We start from the raw sequence: 25,298 nt of genomic DNA, 5'->3' as shown, positions 1-25,298 counted from the left end.
GTCTGTCGGGCTAAGGCTCTTTGTGAGAGGATAGAGGATGCTAGAGAAAAGATTGTCCACAAAGCTGCTGTCAGACTGCAGTCATGCATTCATGTAGTGTTCCCTCTGTTGTGGTTGATTGAGGTCTTTTCACCTAATGCTAATTACTGCCTAATTTGAAACTGTGACATTATCATTGGTTAGTCATTATCTCCTTGATTCAGTGTGGTGCCAGTTCTCTCATTTGAACTGTGTTTGTCATTGAACTGTGTTTGTCATTGTCAAGTTTACTTACTTACTAATGGTCCTATCACAGTTTACTTACTTACTAATGGTCCTATCACAGTTTACTTACTTACTAATGGTCCTATCACAGTTTACTTACTTACTAATGGTCCTATCACAGTTTACTTACTTACTAATGGTCCTATCACAGTTTACTTACTTACTAATGGTCCTATCACAGTTTACTTACTTACTAATGGTCCTATCACAGTTTACTTACTTACTAATGGTACTGCTTACTCCAGACAACTCGTTTTTAATCGTTTGAGCAAAAACAATTTAATTTTATTTGGAACGCTAAGCCAGACAAAATTAAACATGCCTAATTATTTAATGAATGAGTTTGGGGGTTAAAATGATTAAATATGAATGCATTAAACCTCTCACTAAAAGCTTCACTCATACATAAGTTATACTTCAACCCAAAACGGTCTCCAGTAGATCATTAAGAAAGACTAATCCTTTGTTAAAACATGCCCTTTTTGCAGATTACAACTTCTCATTTCCAACTAATTGAAAACTAATTGAAAATGGTTAAACTCAAATATATTTATCTAATGAAAAATATTTTTTATGGAAACATGTTTAAACTTGATATTAAATCTATTAATGATATTATGAATAGAAATGTTGGAGTTATGTCACGTGCAGCTATCGAAAATATATGGGAATATCTGCTCAATACAAACTGGAGGAGGCAAGTGGAAAAGGGAGAAGGGAGGGAACTTGTGTGCCTGCCATATATTAAAGATACAAATTTGCTGAAAAGGATTGGCATAAATAGAAAAATATAGCAATTTCATTTGAGGATCAACATTTTGACAGCTGCGCCATACAGCTAGCAAAATAAATGGTAAGGGGCTTTGGTGACAAAATGGATGGCACTGTGATAGACTGCATCCAGTTTGCTGAGTAGAGTATTGGAAGCTATTTTGTAGATGACATCGCCGAAGTAAATGTTTTTGTAAATTACATTGCCCCTATGTAGATTGTTTTTGGTCACAGGTTCAGGAATGGTTAAAAAAACATTAACTTAAAATGACCCTTTCAAATAGCAGTTTTGGGTGATTTGGAAAGCCATAGTCGGTCAGTAAATAATATAATAACACTCTTAGGAAAGGTTTTCATCTTTAGCTCACAATCTGTGGATAATATACCATTTTGAAAGGTTCAAATGTATGTAAAACATCACAGTACAATTGAAAAATATATGGCACATGGAAACCAAACAAGGGTGGTCTATGGTGATAGGTGGGATGGGCCGAGAGTGGCTGAGGATTGAGATTAAAGAGCTGAGGTCTATGGTGATAGGAGGGATTGGCTGAGAGTGGCTGAGGGTTGAGATTAAAGAGCTGAGGTCTATGGTGACAGGTGGGATGGGCTGAGAGTGGCTGAGGGTTGAGATTAAAGAGCTGAGGTCTATGGTGATAGGAGGGATGGGCCGAGAGTGGCTGAGGGTTGAGTTTAAAGAGTTTATGTTTGGTAATGTACTATTGTTATGCTTTATATTAAAGTACCATGTATGTCAAATGTGTGTGTATGTAGCAGAAAAGCTGTCAAAAAAATGAAGAGGACAACTGTCTGTCTAGCTAAGGCTCTTTGTGAGAGGATAGAGGGATGCTAGAGAAAAGATCGTCCACAAAGCTGCTGTCAGACTGCAGTCATGCATTCATGTCGTGTTCCCTCTGTTGTGGTTGATTGAGGTCTTTTCACGAAATGCTAATTACTGCCTAATTTGAAACTGTGACATTGTCATGGGTAGTATTTACCTCCTTGATTCAGTGTGGTGCCAGTTCTCATTTGAACTGTGTTTGTCATTGTTGTAGTCTGACTGTGTGGTCATGTGTATTGGGGTTTGACCGTGTGGTCATGTTCATCACTATGGTCTGACCGTGTGGTTCAACAGGAACCCCAGCTGTGAGGTGCACCAGGAGCCCCTGTCTCTGACGGTGATTGACTCCAGTCTGCAGGACACCCTGCACCAGTGTATCAACACCCGCTGCAGCCAGCGCTTCACTAGCAGGTTGAGTACAGCCCACAACCATCGCCCACAGCTACAGCCCACAACCATTGCCCACAGCTACAGCCCACAACCATTGCCCACAGCAACAGCCCACAACCATTGCCCACAGCTACAGCCCACAGGCTACCGCTACAGCCCACAGGCTACCGCTACAGCCCACAGGCTACCGCTACAGCCCACAGGCTACCGCTACAGCCCACAGGCTACCGCTACAGCCCACAGGCTACCGCTACAGCCCACAGGCTACCGCTACAGCCCACAACCATCGCCCACAGCTACAGCCCACAACCATCGCCCACAGCTACAGCCCACAACCATCGCCCACAGCTACAGCCCACAACCATTGCCCACAGCTACAGCCCACAACCATTGCCCACAGCAACAGCCCACAACCATTGCCCACAGCTACAGCCCACAGGCTACCGCTACAGCCCACAGGCTACCGCTACAGCCCACAGGCTACCGCTACAGCCCACAGGCTACCGCTACAGCCCACAGGCTACCGCTACAGCCCACAACCATCGCCCACAGCTACAGCCCACAACCATCGCCCACAGCTACAGCCCACAACCATTGCCCACAGCTACAGCCCACAACCATCGCCCACAGCTACAGCCCACAACCATCGCCCACAGCTACAGCCCACAACCATCACCCACAGCTACAGCCCACAACCATCGCCCACAGCTACAGCCCACAGGCTACCGCTACAGCCCACAGCTACAGCCCACAGGCTACCGCTACAGCCCACTTGCAAAAGTATTCATCCCCCTTGGCATTTTTCCTATTTTGTTGCATTACAACCTGGAATTAAAATAAAAAATATTGGGGTTTGTATCATTTGATTTAAACAACATGTCTACCACTTTGAAGATGAAAAATATTTTATTGTGAAACAAACAAGAAATAAGACAAAATAACTGAACTTGAGCGTACATAACTATTCACCCTCCCCAAAGTCAATACTTTGTAGAGACACCTTTTGCAGTAATTACAGCTGCAAGTCTCTTGGGGTATGTCTCTATAAGCTTGGCGCATCTAGCCAGTGGGATTTTTGCCCATTCTTCAAGGCAAAACTGCTCAAGCTCCTTCAAGTTGGATGGGTTCCGCTGGTGCACAGCAATATTTAAGTCATACCACGGATTTTCAATTGGATTGAGGTCTGGGCTTTGACTAGGCCATTCCAAGACATTAAAATGTTTTCCCTTAAACCACTCGAGTGTTGCTTTAGCAGTATGCTTACGGTCATTGTCCTGCTGGAAGGTGAACCTCCATACCAGTCTCAAATCTCTGTATTTCGCGCATCCATTATTCCTTAAATTCTGACCAGCTTCCCATTCCCTGCCAATGAAAAACATCCCCACAGCATGATGCTGCCACCACCATGCTTCACTGTGGGGATGGTGTTCTTGGGGTGATGAGAAGTGTTGGGATTGCGCCAGACATAGCATTTTCCTTCCTAATTTTTTCTTTAAGCAATGGCTTTTTTTCTGGACACTCTTCTGTAAAGCCCAGCTCTGTGGAGTGTATGGCTTAAAGTGGTCCTATGGACAGATACTGCAATCTCCGCTGTGGAGCTTTGCAGCTCCTTCAGGGTTATCTTTGGTCTCTTTTTTGCCTCTCTGATTAATGCCCTCCTTGCCTGGTCTGTGAATTTTTGTGGGCGGCCCTCTCTTGGCAGGCTTGTTGTGGTGCCATATTCTTTCAATTTTTTAACAATCGATTTAGCGGTGGTCCGTGGGATGTTCAAAGTTTGGGCTATTTTTTCATAACCCAACCCTGATCTGTATTTCTCCACAACCTTGTCCCTGACCTGTTTGGAGAACTCCTTGGTCTTCATGGTGCCGCTTGCTTGGTGGTGCTCCTTGCTTGGTGGTGCCCCTTGCTTGGTGGTGCCCCTTGCTTGGTGGTGTTGAGGCCCTGGGGCCTTTCAGAACAGGTGTTTATATACTGAAATCATGTGACACTTAGATTGCACACAGGTGGACTTTATTTAACTAATTATGTGACTTCTGAAGGTAATTGGTTGCACCATATCTTATATAGTGGCTTCATAGCAAAGGGGGTGAATGCATATGCACGCATAACTTTTCAGTTTTTTATAATTTTTTGATACAAGTCATTTTTTTCACTTCACCAATTTGGACTATTTTGTGTATGTCCATTAGGGAAAATATGGCAAGGGGGATGAATACTTTGGCAAGGCACTGTACTGATTTAATTAAAGCATGTGGTGATGTGTACATACTGATTTAGAAGAGCAAAACAAGTTTCAGATCACAACACGTTTCCAAAATACATTTGCTGAGATTTAATGTGAAGAAAATCCATTACGTTGTATGAGTCTTGACCATGACTTTACCTCATACCTTTACTCTGTGATCTCCAGTGACTGTTTTGGCGTGTTGGACTGTGAATGGTGTATGGTGGACAATGATGGGAAGACCCACCTGGACAAACCTTACTGTGCCCTGCAGAAGGAATGCTTCGGGGGTATCCTCGGGGCCAAGAGCCCTTACATGGACGGCATAGGGATGTTGGGTGAGTCTACTCATTCCATACTGTCACGAGGTCATGCAAACATAATGGGCTAGTGGGCTTGATTTCCCCGCAGTATGTCCAGAGCAATTTATTTAACGAATTAGGACCAGAGCAATTTATTTAACGAATTAGGACCAGAGCAATTTATTTAACGAGTTAGGACCAGAGCAATTTATTTAACGAGTTAGGACCAGAGCAATTTATTTAACGAGTTAGGACCAGAGCAATTTATTTAACGAGTTAGGACCAGAGCAATTTATTTAACGAGTTAGGACCAGAGCAATTTATTCAACGAGTTAGGACCAGAGCAATTTATTCAACGAGTTAGGACCAGAGCAATTTATTTAACGAGTTAGGACCAGAGCAATTCGTTAGGACCAGAGCAATTTATTTAACGAGTTAGGACCAGAGCAATTTATTTAACGAGTTAGGACCAGAGCAATTTATTTAACGAGTTAGGACCAGAGCAATTTATTTAGGGAGTAGGACCTGAGCAACTTATTTAGGGAGTAGGAGCTGAGCAATTTATTTAACCTCTCTGGGGTAGGCTGGCCAATAGCCAGGGAAAATGCAGAGCGCCAAATTCAAATACATTTTTATAAAAATCAAACTTTCATTAAATTACACATGCAAGATAGCAAATTAAAGCTACACTCGTTGTGAATCCAGCCAACATGTCAGATTTCAAAAAGGCTTTTCGGCGAAAGCATAATATGCTATTATCTGATGATAGCGCAACAGTAAACAATGAGAGAGTAGCTTATTTCAACTCTGCAGGCGCGACACAAAATGCAGAAATAAAATATAAATCATGCCTTACCTTTGACAAGCTTCTTTTGTTGGCACTCCTATATGTCCCATAAACATCACAAATGGTCCTTTTGTTCGATTAATTCCGTCGATATATATCCAACATGTCAATTTCTTTGGTGCGTTTGATCCAGAAAAACACAGCTTCCAATTTACGCAACGTCGCTACAAAATATCTCAAACGTTACCTGTAAACTTTGCCAAAACATTTCAACTACTTTTGTAATACAACTTTAGGTATTTCTAAATGTATATAATCCATCAAATTGAAGACAGGATGATCTGTGTTCAATACAGGAGCAAAACAAACTGACGCTACTTTTCTGGTTACACGCCTCTATCAAAAGGTACACATGAAGTGACTCTCATTCTGAGCTATGGTACTTCTTCATTACACAAAGGAACAACTTCAACCAATTTCTACAAACTGGTGACATCCAGTGGAAGCGGTAGGAACTGCAGGAAAGAATTCTGATTAGAATTCCCCATGAAATCCTATTGAAAAGACAGTGACCTAAAAAAAAAAGAATCTGAATGGTTTGTCCTCGGGGTTTCGCCTGCTAAATAAGTTCTGTTATACTCACAGGATTGATTCAAACAGTTTTAGAAACTTCAGAGTGTTTTCCATCCAATACTAATATTATTATGCATATCTTAGGATCTGGGACAGAGTAGGAGGCAGTTCAGTTTGGGCAGGCTATTTATCCAAAAGTGAAAATGCTGCCCCCTACCCCAAACAGGTTAACGAGTTAGGACCTGAGCAATTTATTTATGGAGTAGGACCAGAGTCATTTATTTAATGAGTTAGGACCTGAGCAACTTATTTAGGGAGTAGGACCTGAGCAATTTATTGAACGAGTTAGGACCTGAGCAATTTATTGAACGAGTTAGGACCTGAGCAATTTATTTAGTGAGTAGGACCTGAGCAATTTATTTAGGGAGTAGGACCTGAGCAACTCATTTAGGGAGTAGGACCTGAGCAATTTATTGAACGAGTTAGGACCTGAGCAATCTATTGAACGAGTTAGGACCTGAGCAATTTATTGAACGAGTTAGGACCTGAGCAATTTATTTCGATTCCAACTTGTAGAATGTGTAATATTGTTCTAGTTCTAGACATTCAGTTACACAGCTATGTATAAATATCCTCCCGTAATGTTAACGGTGAGCTAACATGGCTGCCATAGAATGTAGAAGTGTTATGTAAATAATGCAGAAATCGTATTTTTCCCAACTCTAAATACATGGCTCTGGTTAGGACCATAGACATCCTGTTAAATGACTTGCGTATTCCAATTCCTAATTCTATGGTTGGGTCATTGAGGTTTCTGCATTATGATGCATTTACTTGACACTCCAACATTCTATGGCAGCTATGTCATAGCTCACCATTAACATTACATTTATACAGTGGTGTATAACTGATTTGTTTAAAATTAGAACTATATTAAAAATTCTACAAGTTGTCCGATCTCTCTAAATACATAGCTCTGGCTAAATACATGTCATAGTCCTCCTAGAAGAATTTGGTTAGCATAATAGATCTAAAGTGTTTAACCCTTCCTCCACTGTCTCCCTCTCCCCTCCCTCCTTCCAGATGAGGAGGTAGCGTCTCTGAACATGATTCGGAGTGCACCGGTAGGGCCGGTTGCTGGGGGGATTATGGGCTGTATCATGGTGCTGGTGTTGGCTGTATACGCCTACAGACACCAGCTCCACCGGCGCTCACATCAACACATGTCCCCTCTGGCCGCGCAGGGTAAGACACTTCGACATACTGGAGATGAATGTTACCTAGAACAACTGACTATGGAAATACAGCTCGTTAGTGCATGCAAGTGGAAACACCGGTAGCGGTGACATAGTTAGCCTCTGATTTAGGTTGACCTCAGAGAAATCTCAGTGCTATGAATAGGACATGTTATTGACATTTTAAAACCACTTTGTTATTGTCTTAGTCTGTTATGAAGGTATTCAAATTCAGACAGTAATTGCCCCTAAAATTGCCTCTGTTGTCTGAGCATCACGTCTTAGTTTTGATAATGAAAGCTGCTGCTAGAGCTGTGGGGATGATTGAATGAACTAATGCCCTGAACTCAACAGCTGACCTGCACTACAGACAGCACTATTGTCTTTCCCTAATAAGACCATAAGCACTTGTTATTGACTCTGACTAAAGATATGCATGAAAGTAATCTCTTACAATAATACTTTCTTTCCCTTTCTCCTTTCTGCAGAGATGTCAGTGCGGATGTCTAACCTGGATAATGAGCGAGATGAGGACAGTCATGAAGACAGGGGAATCAGTAAGTACTGCAAGAGGATTAGTATTAGTGTACTGTAAGACCTTGACTTGACCTTGTCTTTATTCCTTGTATTAAACCTAGATGTTTTCCTGTCCCGTCCTGCAGTCAGCAACACACGGTTTATTGCTGCGGTGATTGAGAGACACACCCACAGCCCCGAGCGCAGGAGGAGGTACTGGGGACGGTCAGGGACAGAGAGTGACCACGGTAAGACAGTATGACCCCCAGAGGAAACAGGCCACTACTGTTCTGCTCTTAAAACCACACATTTTCTGGTTGAGAAGGAGGAGAGTAGTATAACTCTCTGTAAAACCACATAACAGATAGGACACCCTGCCCTTGTGTTCCCTCTCTTCTGCCCGGTGATAAGTCTCTCTAGCTAACACTGGTTGTGTAGCTACTGATCAGAGAGGAACGTGAAAGAGAGGAGGAAATTGATGCAGTGGAGAAATACAGAGAGAGTGGAAGAAAGAGGGCGGAGGAGATTCAGGGCAAACAGCAAAGCGTTAAAAACACATTGTCTCTGTTCCTCAGCTCAGTCAGTGGCGTTTACCCACAGTCCACTCACTCACACAGCTGCTGAAGGGTCTCTGTACTCTCTAGCTACAAAGTCACAGAGTCAAGGATGTTGTCTAACAGCCTGCAGGCTAACAGACATCCAGGTATAGGCTTTATTAATACAACCTTTCTCTGTATTATTACCTAAGTCCTGACCTTTCACACCCCCTGTTTCAGGCCCGTCTCCACGGTTGTTCATGGCCCTTTTAACTGTGATTTACTTCTCTCACCTCTTTTCCTACTCCGAAAACTGATGACAAATGGCGGTAGCACTGTTTGAAATGATTTTTCATCAATAGATGGAAGGAGTTGAGTAGAGGATAGGAGTGCGGAGCTACGCACTCAGTGCTTCTGAAGTTGGCATCTTTCCTCTCCTCCGGATCCCATTGAAGTCCTCCTCATAGTTCTCTCTGACAGAATTAGAGAACATGTCAAAAGCCTAAGTGACCTTCAGAAGCTCTACTAGCCAGGTTATATCAGTACCTCTTTGTTTCGCTTAGATATATACCAATAGATGCCCATTCCTTCTCCCATCTTCCACTCATACCTACCTTCCATTACACTCAGCACAGCAATGTCCTCTTTCCACAGTTGGACTGTTTTATAAAAGTTGATGCTTCGTCTTCTAGAACTAAAGCCTGAGGGCTGCTAAATGTTGGGATGTGGCAGATATGTATGATGCTTTAATGTCAGTGATCTGCGGGTAGTCGGTGGAGGAGGGAGAGAGGTATTGGAGATGGAGTTATTGATTCAAATTGGCAATCCCCCTCTGATTGCTATCACTCTCTTTCTCTCCACTGCAGGGGCACAAACTTTCCTTAACTCGTCCCTTCATACCAGCTCACGTGCAACGTACACACACACACCACTCACTGCACATACAGCTCTCCTTCTCCAGACGTTTCTACAATGATTGAGATTTCACATACGTAATTAATGGCTTAGAATGTTATTCCCAGTGGCTTCCCGGGTGGCGCAGTGGTTAAGGGCGCTGTACTGCAGCGCCAGCTGTGCCATCAGAGTCCTGGGTTCGCGCCCAGGCTCTGTCGTAACCGGCCGCGACCGGGAGGTCCGTGTGGCGACGCACAATTGGCCTAGCGTCGCCCGGGTTAGGGAGGGCTTGGTCGGTAGGGGTGTCCTTGTCTCATCGCGCACCAGCGACTCCTGTGGCGGGCTGGGCGCAGTGTACGCTAGCCAAGGTGGCCAGGTGCACGGTGTTTCCTCCGGCGCATTGGTGCGGCTGGCTTCCGGGTTGGATGTGCGCTGTGTTAAAGAAGCAGCGGCTTGGTTGGTTGTGTATCGGAGGACGCATGACTCTCAACCTTCGTCTCTCCCGAGCCCGTACGGGAGTTGTAGCGATGAGACAAGATAGTAGCTACTACAACAATTGGATACTACGAAATTGGGGAGAAAAAGGGGTAAAAAAAAAAATAATAAAAAAAAAAAAAATAAATAATGTTATTCCCTAAACTGTAATTATAGATCGATGGGCGTAAAGTCTTGCTGATTCTCTTCTGAAGTCTCTATTCACAAAGTGCTTGTATACTTATCTCCTTTTATGAATGCCTGTGTTTTTTTACATAGATGTGGATTGAATGTGTATTAACGTCTGTGTTCCTGTGTGTCGCAACAGGTTACAGCACCATGAGTCCTCAGGAGGACAGCGAAAACCCTCCCTGCAACAACGACCCCTTGTCGGCCGGCGTGGACGTGGGGAACCACGATGACGACCTGGATCTGGACACGCCCCCTCAGACGGCGGCGCTGCTCAGCCACAAGTTCCACCCATACCGCCACCCGCCCCACCACCAGCTCCACACACACCACCTGCAGGCAGCAGTCACCGTGCACAGTGTGGACACAGAGTGCTGATCCTCTGTACCCGATCCCTACACAGGCCTCAGCTCTCCTCCAACCCCACCAGCCCTCTCCCAAGCCTGGCTACATCACTACTAGCTATTCATCCAACACTACCACTACCAACTCCAGACTCCACCACCCATGTGTGCTCCCACTGTGCCAAGCCAGGGTGAGAGGAGTTGGGCTGGGGAGAACAGAGCAGTCCCCCTCCTGGAGGACTCCTTAAAGTTCACACACTCCACCTCTGTTGAGGAACACTAGCTTCTGTAGCCCAGTATAGCCCTGCTCAGAAACACGGGGGGTGTGGTGGAGGCCTCTTTTATTCAAAAGGGGTCTGAACTTGTTTAAAAGTGTAAACAAAGCATCTCAGATTTTTAAGAAGAAGATAACAAATAAGAATAAAGGATTATTTTTCTACTATTTATTGAACTGGATTTGAGAGTGATCAGATGAGCGCCTGACAGTGGCTGGAACTGAACTGAATGAACTCTGGTTGCCAAGGTAACCACAGTGTCTGATCATGGCCCACAGAGTGTCCCTGCTGCACATGCCCCTCACTTCCTGTTAAGGATGCATCATGGAGAGGAAGTGGTTATTCAACACATATCTGACACAGGTTATCCTTGGGATTATTTTCAGTAGAGAATGAGAAAATCATTGTTATTGTTTTGAAGGTGAAATTAGTTGAATTCTTTGTCCTGACTGAACAAGCTGAATACAATACATTGTATTCACTAATCCACCCTACCAGGCAACCACCAGTCTAGGGCTGGTTTGTGTCAACAGGATGCTGTATGACTGAATATGGAAGGGCCATGCCAGGACCCTGGCAGAATGACTCAGACACACAGGAAGAGCCATTCCCACACGTTGGTGGCCTGTTATCTGCCTGAACATTAAGGCATAGAGCTGGTGAGAGGGATTGGTTGGTCTGTCTTATCTGAACCCCTCACACTAACATCCGGACCTGGTGGGCCAAGCTATGATGCTCTCTGTCTCTATGCCTGAGTGGGACCTATCACTGTTGAAGAGAGGTGTGTGTACACAGCTTGTGCAACTGTAATGGGGTGTGTGTGTTTGGTCTGATTGTATGGAAGTGGTCAGAGCATCTCAATTGAAAGCATTATTACATGGTTTAATTGTTTTGAAAGTGTAATTAGTGAATAGAGATCAAATAATTTTTGTTTCAGCAGTCCGCCTGATTATCTGACGAGTAATTTCCCCGATATGATTGTTTTTTTGTCATGTGATTCATGGATGAACTTCTCCAAATCAAGTCATTATTGTATTCATTTAGTTAGGTCTCATGTTTTTTTTTTTACCCCCGATCTATACAGTAAGAAGTGTACATAACTTTTTAAAAGTCACAAATAGCTATTCATGTGTTGCACTCCATATTTTTATGTTGGAAATGAAATATTGTGTACTCAAAATGATGCTCAGATATTTGGGTTTATTGTGATATTTTTCAGTTCATGGTATGCGACACCTTGGATGTTATTAGGTCTACCTTTCTTAAGGTCCATATTGGATGGAAGACAGACTGGCATAGTTGTATTTTAGACACTTAAAGCTGAAGATCTTAGTCTTTAAAAATCTCATTTTTGTTTAACCACGTAGGGTCAAAATGTCACAAAAGACAACATCAATTGTCAAGAAGAGATTTTATTTTAGACTGCAGTGGAACTTTCTCCCTGTTCGTTGAGTTGGATTAGTTCTAGACAGGATATGGATCAATTTCATTTCAATTCTTAGAAATTGAATATCGTGTTACTTCCTGAATTGAAATATAATTGACCCCAACTTTAGTTCTAGAATACCTTTTCATTGGATAATAATACCATGTCACCTAACCCTATAGCTCATATTATGGGATATTGTGGTACTCTACTCTCACTGTAGGTAGTTAAAAGCAGTAATTCATTTTAGTCACAGTTATCTCCTACTGTCCTGTTCATAACCACCAGCACTGAAATTATAGCACTGGACATTACTCATAACACTACACAGCTCTGGGAATATACACCTCGATTTTGTCACGTCGGTTGGTGCATATTTCCAACGGTACGGCACCAAAACATACAGTACCAGTCAAAAGATTGGACACACCTACTCATTCAAGGGTTTTTTTATTTTTATTTTAAACTATTTTCTACATTGTAGAATAATAGTGAAGATGTCAAAACGATGAAATAACACATATGGAATCATGTAGTAACCAAAAAAGTGTTCAACAAACCAAAATATATTTGAGATTTTAGATTCTTCAAAGTAGCCACCATTTGCCTCGATGACAGCTTTGCACACTCTTGGCATTCTCTCAACCAGCTTCACCTGGAATGCTTTACCAACAGTCTTGAAGGAGTTTCCATGTATATGCTGAGCACTTGTTGGCTACTTTCCCTTCACTCTGCAGTCCAACTTATCCCAAACCATCTCAATTGGGTTGAGGTTGGTGATTGTGGAGGCCAGGTCATCTGATGCAGCATTCCATCACTCTCCTTGGTCAAATAGCCCTTACACAGTTTGGAGGTGTGTTGGGTCATTGTCCTGTGGTGAAACAAATGATAGGTCCCACTAAGCGCAAACCAGATGGGATGGCATATCACTGCAGAATGCTGTGGTAGCCATGCTGTTTAGGTGTGCCTTGAATTCTAAATAAATCACTGACAGTGTCACGAGCAAAGCACCCCCATACCATCACACCACCTCCTCCATGCTTCACGTGGGAACCACACATGCGGAGATCATATGTTCACCTACTCTACGTCTCACAAAAACACAGCAGTTGGAACCAAAAATATATAAAATCTGACCGAAGTACAGATTTCCACCGGTCTAATGTCCATTGCTCGTGTTTCTTGGCCCAAGCAAGTCTCTTCTTCTTATTGGTGTTCTTTAGTAGTGGTTTCTCTGCATCAACGAGACCATGAAGGCCTGATTCACGCAGTCTCCTCTGAACAGTTGATGCTGAGATGTGTCTGTTACTTGAACTCTGTGAAGCATTTATTTGGCTGAAATTTCTGAGTCTGGTAACTCTAATGAACATATCCCCTGCAATAGACGTAACTCTGGGTCTTCCTTTCCTTTGGCGGTCCTCATGAGAGCCAGTTTCATCATAACGCTTGATGGTTTTTGTGATAGACTGTCGTTTCTCTTTACTTATTTGAGCTGTTCTTGCCATAATATGGACTTGGTCTTGTACCAAATAGGGCTATCTTCTGTATACCACCCCTACCTTGTCACAACACAACTGATTGGCTCAAATTTATTAATAGGGAAAGAAATTCCACAAATGAACTTTTAACAAGGCACCTGAAGTGCATCCAGGTGACTACCTCATGAAGCTGGTTGAGAGAATGCCAACAGTGTGCAAAGCTGTGATCAAGGCAAAGGGTGGCTACTTTGAAGAATCTCAAATATATTTTGATATGTTTAACACTTTTTTTGGTCACTACTTGATTCCATATATGTTATTTCATAGTTTTGATGTCTCAATATGGGAATGTAGTATGTGGAAAATAGTAAAAGTAAAGAAAAACTCTTGAATGGGTAGGTTTCAATTTTTGACTGGTACTGTCAGTGGGTCTGATGTTTAGATTTTTTTGATTGAATCTGAAAAACAAATGCTACATTTACTGAGACTATATTGTAATTACGTTTTTGACACGAGAGAGCATGAACAGTGTTTACCAGCTGCTGTAAGAAAGTATAATCTTGTGTATACCGAACACTATGAATTTAATTAATGTACTGAAAGAACTTCCAGTGTAACATATACAGTTATAAAATGTGAATGTGATAAAAATAAATCCATGTTACACTTAAAACCACTTGCCTTTGTATGTACAGTGGGGCAAAAAAGTATTTAGTCAGCCACCAATTGTGCAAGTTCTCCCACTTAAAAAGATGAGAGAAGCCTGTCATCATAGGTACACTTCAACTTTGACAGACAAAATGAGAAAGAAAATCCAGAAAATCACACTGTAGGATTTTTTTTTATGAATTTATTTGCAAATTATGGTGGAAAATAAGTATTTGGTCAATAACAAAAGTTTATCTCAATACTTTGTTATATACCCTTTGTTGGCAATGACAGAGGTCAAACGTTTTCTGTAAGTCTTCACAAGGTTTTCACACACTGTTGCTGGTATTTTGGCCCATTCCTCCATGCAGATCACCTCTAGAGCAGTGATGTTTTGGGGCTGTTGCTGGGCAACATGGACTTTCAACTCGCTCCAAAGATTTTCTATGGGGTTGAGATCTGGAGACTGGCTAGGCCACTCCAGGACCCTGAAATGCTTCTTACGAAGCCACTCCTTCGTTGCCCAGGCGGTGTGTTTGGGATCATTGTCATGCTGAAAGACCCAGCCACGTTTCATCTTCAATGCCCTTGGCGGTGTAGTGTGTTACTGATGGTAGGCTTTGTTACTTTGGTCCCAGCTCTCTGCAGGTCATTCACTAGGTCCCCCCGTGTGGTTCTGGGATTTTTGCTCACTGTTCTTGTGATCATTTTGACCCCACGGGGACACACGGGGACCCCACGGGGACACAATCACAATGCAACAACTCAGTAGGCATTCAACTCCTAGAATGATCATTTCATAATCTGATGTTCCTAGGTCAGTCTGTAGGGCACCATGTCCCACCTGCCAGTACAGATACAGTAGGATAAACTGATAGGGAGGGATTACCTGATCCTTTATCTTGCCTCCGTGTCAGGCCCATATTCCTGTTAGCCACCAACCCATATTTATTGTTGGATTAGACTGGGGTGGAAAGGTACTTTAGAGCAACTGAACAGTACTAGACAATGGCCTTTCAATCCCACAGGCTAACTGCCCTCTGTTTTCAGTGTTCCAGCTACTGTAGCAGTAGTTAATTGTGGGGAAGGAAGGGGAAGAGCTATGCTTTATATAGTGCTTCTACATCTGTATTGCTTGCTGTTTGAGGTTTTAGGCTGGTTTTCTGTATATACACTTTTACATCTGCTTATGTAAAAAGGGCTTTATAAATACATTTGATTTATTGATAAGCCTTTCTGCACATCTTAATTGGCATATAGAGTTTTGTACCAAACAATCTAGATTCTATGAGTTTCCTTGTAGTCACATTCACCACCTCTAAAAGAGACTAGGCTCCTCTCACTCGTTCTCCCTCTCTCTGGCATGGATCTGCTCTGAATTAGAGCACTCTCACTTTCCTCAGGCCATTCAGGGTGTACCCAAGGCATTCTCTGACAACTGAGGAGTAAGCATACACATGAACTAACAGGCTAGCTTATTCTGAAGTAGGCATGTACTTATTTGCATCTCCTCCCTGTCATCTATGCATCTCAGGAGGACCACTGGTTGAGGCTGATGTACCATTAACATCAGGGAACATGGGGATTGTTATGTTGAAGGGAAATTGGGTAGGTGAGAGAGGGTAGGGGTGCTGCTCATGCTTAATCCATTCTGTAATTTTCTGTTCTTCAATCCCATTTAAATATGTACCTGAATGGTGAGGACAACCATCCAGTGTCCTGGATTAAAGCATGGAATGACAATGTAAATGGGTGAAATAGATAGATCTACAATGAAGATGATTTTATCACCATCCCTGAATTGATCATTTTTACTTCTACACACACAGAGCACCTCACTCACAGCCATTCAGGGTTCAAGGTTCAGTCCGCCTACATAACATTAACATGTGTCCCAGGTTCCTGCGTTGCCCCATTCAGCCACTTGCTGACACCCACTCACAGGTCCCTACGATCGAGCGCTGACGTTTCCTTGTTTCTTCTCATACTCCCACTCGGTGGAGCTGTCAGTCATTCTCACAGAAGTGCAGACCAACACACCATCCCCGTTGGTATCTGGTTGGATAGCTTGCCTTTCCTTTTACATGTGAAAGACTTCTCTGATTTGCATGGATGAAAAATGTGACAAACTTTGATGAGGAATTTTTATGGCATGAGGGGAATACAATGGTGTGTGTATGAGAGAGATTGTTCTCTTGAGGAGTGCTTCTGTTTATCTCTGGGATAAATCGTCTCTCCAACATCTTGTTACTGACCAGCATCACTGACCATCATTTCAGAGAAAACACAGTTGATTGATTCGTCTTCCAATCTGTACGGATATTGAGACATTTTGCTAGTAGGCCCACATACAGTACGGTTTTGAGAACACTCTCAAGCCCATCTTGTTATAGCCTATATCCATTGAATAACTATTTTATTCAACCTCCCGTCAGACATGAAGTGGGTTAGTTTGATTGCTGTAATTACGCATAAACGAGGTATAGTTCTGCTTTAGTCTGAAGACTGTAATTTCATTTGCCAGTTGAGAGCAGGATGTTTCCATCCCTTCGTTGTGATAGTGTAGCACTATTTGTAGAGCTGCCAAAAATCTCACTAGGTAAACGGAGCATCATATCTATTTTGCATGATGATTGGTTAATTTTCTCCCCTTTTTATAAACATAAGAAATATTTTCTGCACCACTAAGTGGGTTGCAGTTTATGCATTCAGGTCAGACACGCACACACGCACATGGCCGTTGTGGGGGACCTGGAGGAAAGCTGCCATTTACAGCTCAGTCAGACTGGGTGGCACCCTCCAGCCACTGGAAAAGGATTGACTGACTGGGTGGCACCCTCCAGCCACTGGAAAAGGATTGACTGACTGCGTGGCACCCTCCAGCCACTGGAAAAGGATTGACTGACTGGGTGGCACCCTCCAGCCACTGGAAAAGGATTGACTGACTGGGTGGCACCCTCCAGCCACTGGAAAAGGTTTGACTGACTGGGTGGCACCCTCCAGCCACTGGAAAAGGATTGACTGACTGGGTGGCACCCTCCAGCCACTGGAAAAGGATTGACTGACTGGGTGGCACCCTCCAGCCACTGAAAAAGGATTGCCTCACTGGGTGGCTGAGAGAAGACCTGACCATTCAGGTTTATAATCTGCACAGCAGGGGAATGTTACTCCATTTTCCACTCTTTGTACGTTAGGGTATATTTCTTATTTATAGGCTAAATAAAGTAGGGCCTGTATCCTACATTGCAAGGAGTGTCTGTTGGAGAGCAATGTATATTTGAACAATATTTATTTGAATTAGATTTTTTTTGTTTTTTTACTCAGTTGGGGTCTCGCCCCACTATCGAGAGTAAGAGTAGTAGAATACACCAGGTGTGATGTCTACATTTGGTTGTGCATCAGCAGTGTTTCTCTTATGTCAGTCCCTCAATTAGCTGACAATTACCCATGTCAATATTTAGATTGGTAGTTAGTCTAGCCAGCTATCTTGTAGTAATCATGGCCAAATACCGAACGTGCATGCAGAGCACGTCATTCTCACTCAGATTTCATCTCAACATTAGCTTTAAAACAGAAAATATGTCTTTCCATAATTGTCTAGATGCTGTAGCCGTTAAAATTTCCCTTCACTGGAACTAAGGGGCCTAGCCCGAACCATGAAAAACAGTCCCAGACCATTATTCTTCCTCCACAAACTGTACAGTTGGCACTATGCATTGGAACTGGTAGCGTTCCCCTGGCATCCGCCAAACCCAGACTGCCAGATGGTGAAGAGTGATTCATCACTACATAGAACGTGTTTCCACTGCTCCAGAGTCCAATGGTGGTGAGCTTTATGCCACTCCAGCCGACGCTTGGCACTGCGTATGGTGATCTTAGGCTTGTATGCAGCTGTTCGTCCATAGAAACCCATTTCACGAAGCTCCCGATGAACCGTTCTTGTGCTGATGTTGCTTCCAGAGGCAGTTTGGAACTCTGTAGTGAGTGTTGCAACCAAGGACAGACTACTCGCTTCAGCACCCGATGGCCCTGTTTTGTGAGCTTGTGTGGCCTACCACTTAAACAATAACAGCACTTACAGTTGACCAGGGCAGCTCTCGTAGAGCAGAAATTTGATGAACTGACTTGTTGGAAAGGTGGCATCCTATGACAGTGCCACGTTGAACGTCTCTGAGCTCTTCAGTAAGGCCATTCTACTGCCAATGTTTGTCTATGGAGATTGCATGGCTTTTGTACTCGATTGTTTACACCGGTCAGCAACAGATGTGGGGGAAATAGCTAAATCCACTAATGTGAATGGTTTGTCCACATACTGTTGGAGAGCAATGTTTCTTTGAAAAAAGTATGTATGCATTATGCTTTATCATAAAACGAATTATGCAACCTGTAGGCTAGTTGATTGTCCTCTTCTCAGTATTGGATATAGCCTATCTATAACGTGCTTATTGACAGGTAGCATTAGTTCATTTGCCATGGGGTATAGTCTACCACAGGATGGCGATACAATACTCGTTATTGTTTCATAGTGCCCACTTATACATTTTGTAAACGGTGGGGGTCGCCAATCGTCCGGGGTAGCCTACAGTAGCGCGCCGGTGCCTGGTTTCATGTGCGTACCTTTCCCGTCTGCTCTCTCTCACTCAGATGGGAGCGACAAAAACACAGACGCCCACCTATCACTGCCTCCACTCACTTTCTATCACAGCAACTCAAGATGGCGGCAGCTTCCTCCATCCAGCCGCCGACCGTTCACTCTTTGAACCAGGAAAGTGCAAATTTCCCGGATTCTGACAGCCCGGAGAGTCGGCAGGATGAGGACGCAGCATCCGAGGGGACCAGTCTCAGAGACTTACCCGATTTGGAACCGGAGGAAATTGAGAAGAGGCTAGAGAGAACTCGCCGCGAGCTGAGCAACAGGAGGAAAATCCTCATTAAAAACCTTCCACAAGATACAACCAACCAGGTAGCCTACACTTTTCTGTATTCTGACAGATGGAGTGAAAGTTGTTTTGTTGCGCTACTCTTGCGGCTCTCTGGAAGTTTAACATAATTTCAGGGGTGCTAATATGCAATACTTTGCTATACTTATGTGTAGTTAAATTTGGACCAAAATGAATATTGGGCCTAATTAACTTAAACGATTTGAGAAATCCATTAATTTTGCTGCTAGTATTGTCGAGGCTCTGCGACCTGCCACTCTCATTCGATATCCATATTACTGTTAAATAGTAGAAGTTTGTAATGCATCAGTCTAATTCCTACAAAGACAGTTATACAATGTAAATGCTGAAAGGCATTTAACTGTGGACGCGCACCGGGCTTGTTATATTTTGTTGTTACAATGTAGCGAGGAAAGATATCAGCCAGTGGCCTCGAGTTGTTAATCATTTCTACAATGTGACCAATGCACACAAATATTTGCCAGTAGCTTACAATTTAGCAAATAGAAGCGAAGCCAAGAACAATGTTATGCCTTTATTTATATGCGTAGACATCCACTTCACATTAAACTTTTTAGTTTGTCTGATATGGGCTATTTGGTTTTAATTTTGCGACATGACAACCAAATCGAGCATTACAATATGTTATTCCTGATTACGCAGTACGACCATATCATAATACTACAACTATCCAATATACAGTATATTAAGTTATAAGGGAATGTCGTTGCACGTCAAACCATTGATTTTAAAACACACACACAGTCTGCACCACAGTTCCCATGTGAGTAAGTCGGTTTTCCCAGAATCCACACACACAGGAGAGAGCAACATATTTAAACAGATCCACTCTGCTGTATCCACCATAAGGAGGCTGCCAGGTTGATGGAAATTGAAAACCATCTCTGGCTTATGTAACCTGTCTGCTATCCCCCATCCTCTCCATATCTGCTCCTCAATCCCCCCAAATTTTATTTTGCAAATGTATTACAAATTAAAAAAATGGAAATATCACATTTACACAAGTATTCAGACACTTTACTCAGTACTGTGTTGAAGCACCTTTGGCAGCGATTACAGCCTGGAGTCTTCGTAGGGTATGAAGCTACAAGCTTGGCACACCTGTATTTGGGGAGTTTTTCTCAGTCTTCTCTGCAGATCCTCTCAAGCTCTGTCAGATTGGATGGGGAGCGCTGCTGCACAGCTATTTTCACGTCTCTCCAAAGAATTTTCGATTGGGTTCAAGTCCGGGCTCTGGCTGGGCCACTCAACAACATTCAGAGACTTGTCCCGAAGCCACTCCTGCGTTGTCTTGGCTGATGGCTTAGGGTCGTTGTCCTGTTGGAAGGTAAACCTTCGCCCCAGTCTGAGGTCCTGAGTTCTATTGAGCAGGTTTTCACCAAGGATCTTTCTGTACTTTGCTCCATTCATCTTTCCCTCAATCCTGAATAGTCTCCCAGTCCCTGCCACAGAAAAACATCTCCATAACATGATGCTGCCACCACCATGCTTCATTGTAGGGGTGGTGCCAGGATTCCTCCAGACCTGAAGCTCGGCAATTCAGGCCAAAGTGTTCAATGTTGGTTTCATCAGATCAGAGAATCTTGTTTCTCATGGTCTGAGAGTCCTTTAGGTGCCTTTTGGCAAACTCCAAGCGGGCTGTTATATGCCTTTTACTGAGGAGTGGCTTCCGTCTAGCCACACTACCATAAAGACCTGATTGGTGGAGTGCTGCAGAGATGGTTGTTCTTCTAGATGTTTCTCCCATCCCCACAGAGGAACTCTGGAGCTCTGTCAGTGACCATCGGGTTCTTGGTCACCTCTCTGACCAAGGCCTATTCTCAGCCAATTGCTCAGTTTGGCCGGTTGGCCAGCTTTAGGAAGAGTCTTGGTGGTTCCAAACTTCTTACATTTAAGAATGGTGGCCACTGTGTTCTTGGAGACCTTCAATGTTGCAGACATTTTTTAGTACCCTTCCCCAGATCTGTGCCTCGACACAATCCTGTCTCGGAGCTCTACGGACAATTCCCCTTCAACCTCATGACTTGGTTTTTACTCTGACATGTACTGTGAGACCTTAAATAGACAGGTGTGTGCCTTTCCAAATCATGTCCAATCAATTGAATTTACCACAAGTGGACTCCAATCAAGTTGTAGAAACATCTCAAGGATGATCAATGGAAACAGGATGCACCTGAGCTCAAATTCGAGTCTCATAGGAAAGGGTCTGAATACTGTAAATAAAGTATTTATGTTTTTATTTTTTATACATTTGCAAAAAGAAACGGACCTGTTTTCACTTTGTTATTATATGGGGTATTATGTGCAGATTGATGAGGAAATGATTTTATTAAATCATTTTTAGAATAAGGCTGTAACGTAACAAAATGTGGAAAAAGGGAAGGGGTCTGAATACTTTCCGAATGCACTGTATAGATGGTTTCTGTTCCATCAACCAGTCCTCTCTTACAAAAGAGATTTCATCTCCTTGAGACTAACCTGGATAAATAAAGGTTAAGTAGAAACAAATGAGAGTGGGGCAGAATACAGGGTGGAGGTGGGGAGGTTAAGGGGTGAGGTGGAAGGGATGGGGAGGATGAGGCGTCAAACTACCCACTCACCTCCTGTCAGCTAAGCTGTTCAATTATTTAGAGCTTCTGGAACAGGTGAGACTCATGCAGGTGGTGTGTATGTCACCTTCTTTACCCAGCCCTCTCCTGGATAGTACTGCTGCATGTGTCAATAGCAGATGTTGTCAAATCTGCCCCTCAAAGAACAAGACACACTCTTCATCACCACCTTGCACACACAACACACACTCAATATCACATGCACAAACATACACAAAACCCCACGCACAAACAAACACAAACGCAAGCCTGCATACAAATCCATTATTTTGAAGAGGTCATTATTGTATTGATATAATGGGTATCCTACTCCCTGAGTAGCTCCCTAAGAGGACTGAAATAGCTGACAGGGAGCTGAGTGGTGCAGCATGCCTGACTCTGAGCCTGAGTGTAGAAGCTAGCTGTCTGTTGTAGAGTTGACTGACTGTTGTAGAGCTGCCTGGCTGACTGTTGTAGAGCTAGCTGCCTGGCTGACTATTGTAGAGATCGCTGCCTGGCTGGCTGTTGTAGAGCTAGCTGCCTGGCTGACTGTTGTAGAGCTAGCTGCCTGGCTGACTGTTGTAGAACTAGCTGCCTGGCTAGCTGCCTGGCTGGCTGTTGTAGAGCTAGCTGCCTGGCTAGCTGCCTGGCTGACTGTTGTAGAGCTAGCTGCCTGGCTAGCTGCCTGGCTGCCTGTTGTAGAGCTAGCTGCCTGGCTAGCTGCCTGGCTGACTGTTGTAGAGCTAGCTGCCTGGCTGACTGTTGTAGAGCTAGCTGCCTGGCTGACTCTGGTAGAGCTAGCTGCCTGGCTGACTGTTGTAGAGCTAGCTGCCTGGCTAGCTGCCTGGCTGACTGTTGTAGAGCTAGCTGCCTGGCTAGCTGCCTGGCTGACTCTGGTAGAGCTAGCTGCCTGGCTGACTGTTGTAGAGCTAGCTGCCTGGCTAGCTGCCTGGCTGACTGTTGTAGAGCTAGCTGCCTGGCTAGCTGCCTGGCTGACTGTTGTAGAGCTAGCTGCCTGGCTGACTCTGGTAGAGCTATCTGCCTGGCTGACTGTTGTAGAGCTAGCTGCCTGGCTAGCTGCCTGGCTGACTGTTGTAGAGCTAGCTGCCTGGCTAGCTGTCTGGCTGACTGTTGTAGAGCTAGCTGCCTGGCTGACTATTGTAGAGCTCGCTGCCTGGCTGGCTGTTGTAGAGCTAGCTGCCTGGCTGACTGTTGTAGAGCTAGCTGCCTGGCTGACTGTTGTAGAGCTAGCTGCCTGGCTAGCTGCCTGGCTGGCTGTTGTAGAGCTAGCTGCCTGGCTAGCTGCCTGGCTGACTGTTGTAGAGCTAGCTGCTTGGCTGCCTGTTGTAGAGCTAGCTGCCTGGCTAGCTGCCTGGCTGACTGTTGTAGAGCTAGCTGCCTGGCTGACTGTTGTAGAGCTAGCTGCCTGGCTGACTGTTGTAGAGCTAGCTGCCTGGCTGACTGTTGTAGAGCTAGCTGCCTGGCTAGCTGCCTGGCTGTCTGTTGTAGAGCTAGCTGCCTGGCTGACTGTTGTAGAGCTAGCTGCCTGGCTGGCTGTTGTAGAGCTAGCTGCCTGACTAGCTGCCTGGCTGACTTGTAGAGCTAGCTGCCTGGCTGACTGTTGTAGAGCTAGATGCCTGGCTGGCTGTTGTAGAGCTAGCTACCTGGCTAGCTGCCTGGCTGTCTGTTGTAGAGCTAGCTGCCTGGCTAGCTGCCTGGCTGACTGTTGTAGAGCTAGCTGCCTGGCTGACTGTTGTAGAGCTAGATGCCTGACTAGCTGTCTGTTGTAGAGCTAGATGCCTGGCTGTCTGTTGTAGAGCTAGCTACCTGGCTAGCTGCCTGGCTGTCTGTTGTAGAGCATGGTGCTACAGAGCATGGTGCTACAGAGCATGGTGCTACAGAGAGCATGGTGCTACAGGGCATGGTGCTACAGGGCATGGTGCTACAGGGCATGGTGCTTCAGAGCATGGTGCTACAGGGCATGGTGCTACAGGGCATGGTGCTACAGAGCATGGTGCTACAGGGCATGGTGCTACAGAGAGCATGGTGCTACAGGGCATGGTGCTACAGGGCATGGTGCTACAGGGCATGGTGCTACAGGGCATGGTGCTACAGGGCATGGTGCTTCAGAGCATGGTGCTACAGGGCATGGTGCTACAGGGCATGGTGCTACAGGGCATGGTGCTACAGAGCATGGTGCTACAGGGCATGGTGCTACAGAGAGCATGGTGCTACAGGGCATGGTGCTACAGAGCATGGTGCTACAGAGCATGGTGCTTCAGAGCATAGTGCTACAGAGAGCATGGTGCTACAGAGCATGGTGCTACAGAGCATGGTGCTACAGAGCATGGTGCTACAGAGCATAGTGCTACAGGGCATGGTGCTTCAGGGCATAGTGCTACAGAGCATGGTGCTTCAGAGCATAGTGCTACAGAGCATGGTGCTACAGAGCATAGTGGAGACACAGAGTGGAGGGAGACAGAGAGACACAGAGTGGCGGGAGACAGAGAGACACAGAGTGGAGGGAGACAGATAGACACAGAGTGGAGGGAGACAGAGAGAGACACAGAGTGGAGGGAGACAGAGTGGAGGGAGACAGAGACACAGTGGAGGGAGACGGAGAGACACAAAGTGGATGGAGACAGAGAGAGACAGAGTGGAGGGAGTGAGAGAGAGGGGAGACAGAGATAGTAGGGTGAGAGAAAGAGACAGAGAAAGAGTGGAGGGAGTGAGAGAGGGGGAGACAGAGATAGTAGGGTGAGAGAAAGGAAGGAAGGAGGGGGAGAGAATGTGGAGTGGAGGGAGACAGAGAGAGAGAGAAAGAGTGGAGGGAGTGAGAGAGGGAGACAGAGATAGTAGGGTGAGAGAAAGAGAGATATAGGAAGGAGGGAGTAGACAGACAGAGAGAAAGGAGGGAGTAGAGAGAGCGACAGAAGTCTGCTGCAGAGTTTTTTTCTGGATCAAAATGGGGTTTAGGTGGTGTGAAACCCCAGCTTTTATTTTGGTGATTGTTAGTTTTCAAAGATGATCTCATTAAAAACAATTATTGGTCCATTATCTTTCCGCCCAAGACTTTTCAATGCATCATTTTTTTTTTGTTGCCTACTGCTGCCTACTGATCTGTAGCAGCCTGGCCTGTGGAGTGGAGGGAGAGACAGAGTGGAAAGCGAGGCAGGAGTTTGTTGCCTGCTGCTGGCCTGCTGTTATCCGGTGCCTGTCTTTCTCTGGCACTGGCTCAGAAGCTGCTATTGAGACTCCCTCCCTGGTGGGATCAGTAGTTCTTTATATCAATGTAGTCCGATTCTGTGTTCATCCTCTTTTACAATTGTATATTTCGGAAGCTGGGACTGACCGTTGATATCAGTATAGTTCATGTACATTCTGACTGAAACACATGGGGTACACATGACATATTGTGACCCATCTTCCCACAGATATCCTTAGACTTTGTAAAGATCAGAAAACTGTAATTCCAATCATTCACAGAGCAGTTGAGGAATGGAATGACATGGTACTAAAGCTGCACATTTGAAAAGTATTTGTAGTTATGTAACACAAACCCTTTCATTCTGTATCTAATAT

At 44.5% G+C, this 25,298-nt stretch overlaps 2 protein-coding genes across 3 annotated transcripts in view; both read left to right on the top strand.

Moving 5' to 3' along the window:
* LOC139409477 (cache domain containing 1) overlaps window positions 1–14,192 on the top strand; it is a 132,658-nt gene extending 118,466 nt beyond the window's left edge. The window contains exons 21-26 of one of the 2 annotated variants that reach the window (XM_071154671.1): window positions 2,171–2,287; window positions 4,677–4,828; window positions 7,236–7,397; window positions 7,876–7,944; window positions 8,026–8,151; window positions 10,136–14,192. In XM_071154671.1, the coding sequence (XP_071010772.1) occupies window positions 2,171–2,287; window positions 4,677–4,828; window positions 7,236–7,397; window positions 7,876–7,944; window positions 8,026–8,151; window positions 10,136–10,374 (865 nt within the window). In that variant the 3' untranslated portion in view covers window positions 10,375–14,192. The remainder of the gene's footprint in view (window positions 1–2,170; window positions 2,288–4,676; window positions 4,829–7,235; window positions 7,398–7,875; window positions 7,945–8,025; window positions 8,152–10,135) is intronic. The other variant, XM_071154672.1, reaches the window with a different exon arrangement.
* Window positions 14,193–18,854: 4,662 nt separating this feature from the next.
* Window positions 18,855–25,298, top strand: part of LOC139409476 (ribonucleoprotein, PTB-binding 2) — a 123,971-nt gene continuing 117,527 nt past the window's right edge. The window contains exon 1 of the mRNA XM_071154670.1: window positions 18,855–19,130. Within this exon, the coding sequence (XP_071010771.1) occupies window positions 18,882–19,130 (249 nt within the window). The 5' untranslated portion in view covers window positions 18,855–18,881. The remainder of the gene's footprint in view (window positions 19,131–25,298) is intronic.

Source organism: Oncorhynchus clarkii, chromosome 5 (assembly GCF_045791955.1).
Source record: "Oncorhynchus clarkii lewisi isolate Uvic-CL-2024 chromosome 5, UVic_Ocla_1.0, whole genome shotgun sequence".
In the NCBI taxonomy this organism is placed as follows: domain Eukaryota; kingdom Metazoa; phylum Chordata; class Actinopteri; order Salmoniformes; family Salmonidae; genus Oncorhynchus; species Oncorhynchus clarkii.
Note: the sequence above shows the minus strand (reverse complement) of the source record. Positions and strands in the feature narration are given on the sequence as shown.